The sequence below is a fragment of the Nicotiana tabacum genome, chromosome 7 (assembly GCF_000715075.1).
Source record: "Nicotiana tabacum cultivar K326 chromosome 7, ASM71507v2, whole genome shotgun sequence".
Lineage (NCBI taxonomy): Eukaryota > Viridiplantae > Streptophyta > Magnoliopsida > Solanales > Solanaceae > Nicotiana > Nicotiana tabacum.
In genome coordinates this window covers 108,896,999-108,902,998 of record NC_134086.1, presented here as the reverse complement: position 1 = coordinate 108,902,998, position 6,000 = coordinate 108,896,999, and the positions used below count along the sequence as shown (strand labels likewise).

Genomic DNA, 6,000 nt, shown 5'->3' with positions numbered 1-6,000 from the left:
CTTTATCTCTATTTGGCTTTAGCTATTATTTATTTCTGTTCTGGTTAATAATTAATGTGATAAAACTGTATTTGTCGGCTAGCCTAGCTTTCAAGAGTAGGCGCCATCACAATTCCGATGGTGGGAAATCCGGGTCGTGACATGTAGTATTAGCAACATCATTATAGAGCTAGCAACTATCAAACATATGTCCACCATTTAGATATTAAATATAAGTGAACTTCTGCCAATCCCCAACTTGCAGTTTTTATGTTTTCTGCCTGTAATATACATACCCACTCTGGGTCTTCTAATTTTTTTAAAAAGAAAATCTGAACTTCTGCGAAACCGACTAGATTTACACTTAATCAGGAATAAGGCAACCTGACAATAGGATATCTGAATGACAATTACAAGTTACAATAGCATAACCTATGTACTTAACAGATGAGTCCCACAAAACTGATACAAACATTTATACACCGTTCAAAAAACAGAAATGAATACTAGTTCATGAGAGTACAAATTCACCAATAGCAAAGTGAACAACTTCACATAATTGCATTTTTCAAATTTCCCCCAAGCAATGACATTAGCCCACCACCATGAACTCTACCCTCAGGGACAACAAACTCAAAGTTGTTGCTTGTGTTGCTTCTTCCAATCCGAAGGTCGGTGCTTCTGTCGTCCTGCTTCTCTGAAGTTAAGGGGGTAGAACAAGTTGATAAGGCCTTCATTGACAAGGGAACCAATACTTGTGGTGGTATAAGTTGCTGCCTTTCAGTCGGCTTCTCGAGTGAATGAACTGAATCTGAGACCATGCTCACCATAGAAGAGGAATAATTGTTCTTCTCAAAAGTGGTCTTTACGGGGGAGGCAGCAGGGACCAGTCCGTGGAAAAGTCCCGGTGCAATCATGCCTCCTTTATTAGCATTCCTCCCATGTAACAAGCTGCTGTGAGCAGCACATAGCCCTCCTCTTCCCCTAGCAAACTTCTCACATTTCCCCTCTCCCCAGCTGCAACGCTTACCACCACCATGAGCCTTGCAAAAGTCAGTACTACCTTGAGCACTCTTTCCACAGTTTTCAAACTTGCAACGTTTCCCTCCTCCATGCTTAACACAACAATCTGTACGCCCTCGAGCACTCTTAGTGCATCCTGGAACAGCACACCTCTTCCCACCACCATGTGCAACACAGAAATTCGTGCCTCCATGTACACTTTTGGGGCATATCCCACCACCATCAAAGAGACACCGTTTTCCGCCACCATGTGCTTTGCAAAGAGGCGTACTCCCTTCGGCTCCTTTGGTGCATCCAGCAAATATGCAACGCTTTCCACCACCATGTGCTTTGCAGTACAAAGTGCTTCCCTGTGCGCCCTTTGCACAACTAGGGTATTGGCAACGACGTCCACCACCATGGGAAATGCACAAGCCAACTTTCCCCTCGGCACTACGAGTGCATCCTTCCACATTGCACCGCTTTCCCCCACCATGCTTGATGCAAAGGCCTGACCTGCCACGTGCTGCTCTGGTGCAACCTCCAGTAAAACTACAGCGCCTCCCACCACCATGTGCTATGCAGTAATCGGTCTTACCTTCTGCACTTTTAGTGCATCCCAGGTGATCACACCTCTTCCCTCCTCCATGGGCCTTACAGTAGGCAGTCCTACTCTCAGCACCTTTGTTGCATCCGGGTTTTTGGCATCTCTGTCCTCCGCCATGTCCAATGCAAAGACCTGTTGCTCCTCGAGCTCCTTTGGGACACCCCGGAAACTTGCATCTCTTGGGATTGTTTGTCTTGCGTGAGGATGTAGCCATTGTCGTTGGTTCGGACATGGTACTCATTGAGTAATCAGAGATACAAGAAGGTTCAGAGCTCAGCTCAGGGAGATGGAAATTCGATTTTGCACCCAGCTCCAAAAGTTCCTTGTTTTGAAAGGATAGTTGGTTGTTTTCAATTCTTGGAGCAAGAAGAAGTGAAGGCATGTATCCACCCGACTTCTTGGCCGTTGTAGAACCTTCATCCAGGACAGGGATCGCTGGTCTATTTCCACCCGAAGATAGCTGATCAAGATGATGAGGTGCACCAGCAGTACTCTGAGTGATAGCAGAAAAATCAAGTGCATTGGAAATTTCATCAGTATTCCCAGATAGGCCAAGTTTGAGGATTGAATCACTCTCAGATGATAGCCCCTGATTCAACAAGGCTGTAAACCCTTTGTTTTTATTACCTACACCAGGGCAATAATCATCGGAAAACATTGTAGGTGTTGGGCCCAAACCAAGTACCAATTTAAACCCATCATCAACAGCATTCTGTTGCATAACATGGCTTCTACTGTTGGTTCCACTGCCTCCAAATCTGATAAACTCATTTCCTCCATAACCAAAGCAATCCAATCTTAATGTTGTATCACTCCTTGTGAGCTCGACATCTGGAACAAGGCACATATTTTTCTCATTAAGATCATTGGATGTTATCAAACTATATTAGGGAAAAGCTGACCTGAAAATAATTAACTGAATAATTTATTCACATATTAATGGAGAAACCCAAAAATCAAAAGAAAGAAAGCAAGTAAAGTAAGTCGTAAATGGGCTACCTCCTCCACTCACAAACCCTGATGTGTCTGATCGATCCATTTTATCTAATCTTGTAGAGGGGCATCAAGAGTTGTGTCAATGCTCTTATATACAAACTGATGAGGAAGATACTAAAAGACGATAGCAGATCACGTCTCACAGTATAGAGTCTTAGTTGAAAAACCTGAAAAAACAGAAAACGGGATGTCAGAATTCATGAACTACAAAAGATATGGGAGATGGAAAGGTTTCCCCCTTCAAGCATAATTTGAAGAATCACATCCTTGAGCGATGTCAATTCCGTCATGAAGATACATTTAAGGACTTAAACAACAAGAATACAGATGGCAAAATTGCAACTTTGTCTTTTCTTTTGTTAACATATCAAGGACAAGTTGCATGCCACATAAATAAAAGTTAATAATAAAGAGCTCAGTTTGACATTTGAAAGTTGAATGTTGCAATACGTGCGGAAAGAGAGGGAGATAATAACAGAATCAAAGGGCAGAAAGATAGAGGTAGGAAGGAGGATTTAAAGAATTCAGATAATAAGTGCTAGCATTACAAACAAGGTATATTACTTGCTGCAACTTAAGAAGTTTTCACAACAGTCCACATCAACCTCACCATTAATGTCATCTATAGAATCGGCATAATCTTCCATGGCCTAGAAACTAATTCTGAATATTTAAAAGAAACAGAGGGCCTCAAATTCTTAAAGGTATAGGGTATTAAGGTGCTTCCTTTTTCCAAGTGAATCTCTACTCTTTCATGCCTTGCAGTGTGGAAAAATGAAGATCTCTTCTCTAAGGATGTGAGAAAGAATCCTCAAACACATAATATCCAGAATCAAATAATTCAATATATAATTTGTAACCGAAGAAAGCAAACAAACAAACAACAACATACCCAGTGCACTAAAAAAAACAAAAGAATTTTAAAACTATTACATAACATGCATTTACTAGTGGGATTTCACTGAGTCGTTGTTGTTGTTGTTGTTGTTGCATACTCCCTCGGGGTAGGCGTAAAGTCTATGTACACACTACCCTCCCCAGACCCCACTAAGTGGGATTTCACTGGATCGTTGTCGTTATTGTTGTTGTTGTTATATAACAGGCACGCATACATGAGAGTATAAAAAATATCCGGGCATTTGCAAGTGACCTAAAATCACCAACACTGAGAATAGAAGACGGCTGCACTTAATTCTACCAGGCCCATATATCAATAAAGGTTGGGAAACAATTTTAAGGACCATATATTGATTTAATGGTGTCAAATGTTACCATTAAAAACTGTTAAGAAGAATGTTAAATGCCCATTTCTTGGATTATAATCAGGATTTCTAAAAATAAGGCTTATAAGCATCATATATGTCAAGCTATCCGTTCAGTAATAACTTAGTAAAATTGTAAGTATTGAAAATGGTACAAGATGGCTGCTCTTAATCTAACCAGGTCCATAACTCTGTAACATTGAGTAAAAACTTTAGAGGATCTTCAAAGTTATTTAATACTTTTAAGAAGAGAGCTAAGGTATCCATTTTCTAGTGTTTTAATCAATAACCGATTTCCCAGCACAGGCATCAACCCTTCTATCTCATGTCTGTGAAGATCCTAGACCACAACAGTTAAGTTACTACAGAACAAGATCCTTTTATTTTCTTGCTTCCTTTGCCAGTTACACTTTAATTTCTACATGTAAACCACTTTGGGTTGACCTTTAACTTCACGTACTAGCTACACCACACTTTCCTATTTTCTAACAGATTCATAGGACTTGCAATCCTGCACACTAATAGAAGAAGAAACAAAGGAAAGATTCTCCACTCTATGATCAACAAATCTGATATACTACAACTTGCGTAGCAATTACCTGTGCTGCTATTATGCTGTTTTATACCATAATTAAGAGGATATAATCCATACTTTTGATAGAATTTGAGGTATAAAAGAAAAATGTTAACAAACTAATAAGGAAGCAAATTTTTCAAGACTCATCCTTGCAACTCTTTTTATGGCAATCTCCAATAAAAAGTATGCTAAACTCCAAGATTTCCTTGAATTCATTCACCTTCTTGAGTAGGAAAGAAAAAGGGATCTACAGCAGAAACTCCAAAACTATGGGGGGAAAAGAACATAGATTCAAAATATTGATCGTGTTAATCAATTAAGTATTTTAACAAGACTTAGATATACTAAAAGATGTAGGCACGAGTAAAGGTAAAAAGAACCAAAAAGAGAAAGCTATTCAATTACATAGTTTCCAATTAAGCACACTGCAACTGACAAAAGGAAAAAAGTCAAATCTTTCTTATACATAATAAGGAGAAAAATATTAGAATTTTGTTGTTCTGCTAAATATGCAAAAAACAAGAAACTTTAGCTGTCTATGCAGGAACATTTAGCAACAAGCACAGCTACTGTAAACAGAAATATAATAAAACAGTAATTAATGAGTTTCTCTCCTATAATTAATCAATACAGAACAACACAGAATTATCAACAAAACAAATATAACTCTATTGAAGTTACTCAAATGAGAAAAGAAAAAAAAAGGTATAGATTGAAGAATGAAAATAAAGAATTCAAGAAAAATACCCGTTAGAGAAAATATCCATTTCAATTGAAGCCATCCTTTCAGAATTTAGTATTTTTATTCTAGAAAGAGAAACTGAAGAACTGAAACCTTGTTCAGCTCCAACAAAGTGGAGTAAAAAGAAAAATAGAAAAGGAGAAGAGAAGAGAGAGAATAATTATTAGTTGTTGTTTTGATAAATAGAGCTAAATTTGATATGTACACCTCTTTATTATTGATCAAACGTCACCCAAAGGGATTCTTGTTGGATTCCAATTTTCCAATTTTGCCCTTTATTTTTTTTTTTAATGCTCTAAGCAGCTGGGAATGGAAGGGAAGTTTTGGCGCAAATGTTAAACGTGACAAGGCGGTCAAGGATTCGAGCGTGAAAAATAGTCTCTTAAGCCTGTGTAAAATAGATACTTGTAATTTGGCTTTTTCCTGAACTTCGCATAGCGGGAACTTAATACACCAGACCGAGCGATACTTTTTAATTAGAGAAATTATTTTCGAAACTCGAATATAACACCCCTTCTAATTATGAAGTGATTCCAAATATTTCACCATATTGATGCTCTTTATCGTCAATAGCACAACAACTGTATTCTGTGGACGGTTTTAAGCATACGACCCATTGGTATGAACGCTGCTTACTTTTTAGTGATAGAGACATTTTATTTATTTACCATTTTACCCTATTTGAAGTTTAAAAAGGGAACAAAGGGCAAGGGCTTAGCTGTAAATTTACGAAAAATTATAATTTGAAGGTCACACTCAGATGACATAAGCAATATCAGTGGAAATTTGTGGTCTATGTGAATTTGTCGTGTCATACCCAAAATATTTCAGAGCT

The 6,000-nt window shown here is 38.2% G+C and overlaps 1 protein-coding gene across 2 annotated transcripts; it reads right to left on the bottom strand.

The window, feature by feature from the left end:
• Window positions 1–336: 336 nt before the first annotated feature.
• On the bottom strand, window positions 337–5,737 carry LOC107782607 (uncharacterized). Of its 2 annotated transcripts, none has more exons than XM_016603505.2 (3): window positions 5,171–5,737; window positions 2,588–2,751; window positions 337–2,419 (listed from the first exon to the last, which is right to left on the bottom strand). In XM_016603505.2, the coding sequence occupies exons 2-3, from the start codon at window positions 2,625–2,627 to the stop codon at window positions 531–533; spliced, it is 1,929 nt and encodes a 642-aa protein (XP_016458991.2). In that variant the 5' UTR covers window positions 2,628–2,751; window positions 5,171–5,737; the 3' UTR covers window positions 337–530. The 2 variants fall into 2 exon arrangements, with proteins under 2 accessions (XP_016458991.2, XP_016458992.2); XM_016603506.2 differs by having other exon boundaries at window positions 337–2,490; window positions 5,171–5,352.
• Between the last annotated feature and the right edge of the window lie 263 nt (window positions 5,738–6,000).

Bases quoted from the DNA above. Each gene is read 5' to 3' on its own strand.
- LOC107782607 (XM_016603505.2), bottom strand. From the start codon at position 2,627: ATGGATCGATCAGACACATCAGGGTTTGTGAGTGGAGGAG. The intron at 2,420-2,587 runs GTAGCCCATTTA...GCCTTGTTCCAG, and splicing joins AGGGTTTGTGAGTGGAGGAG to ATGTCGAGCTCACAAGGAGT.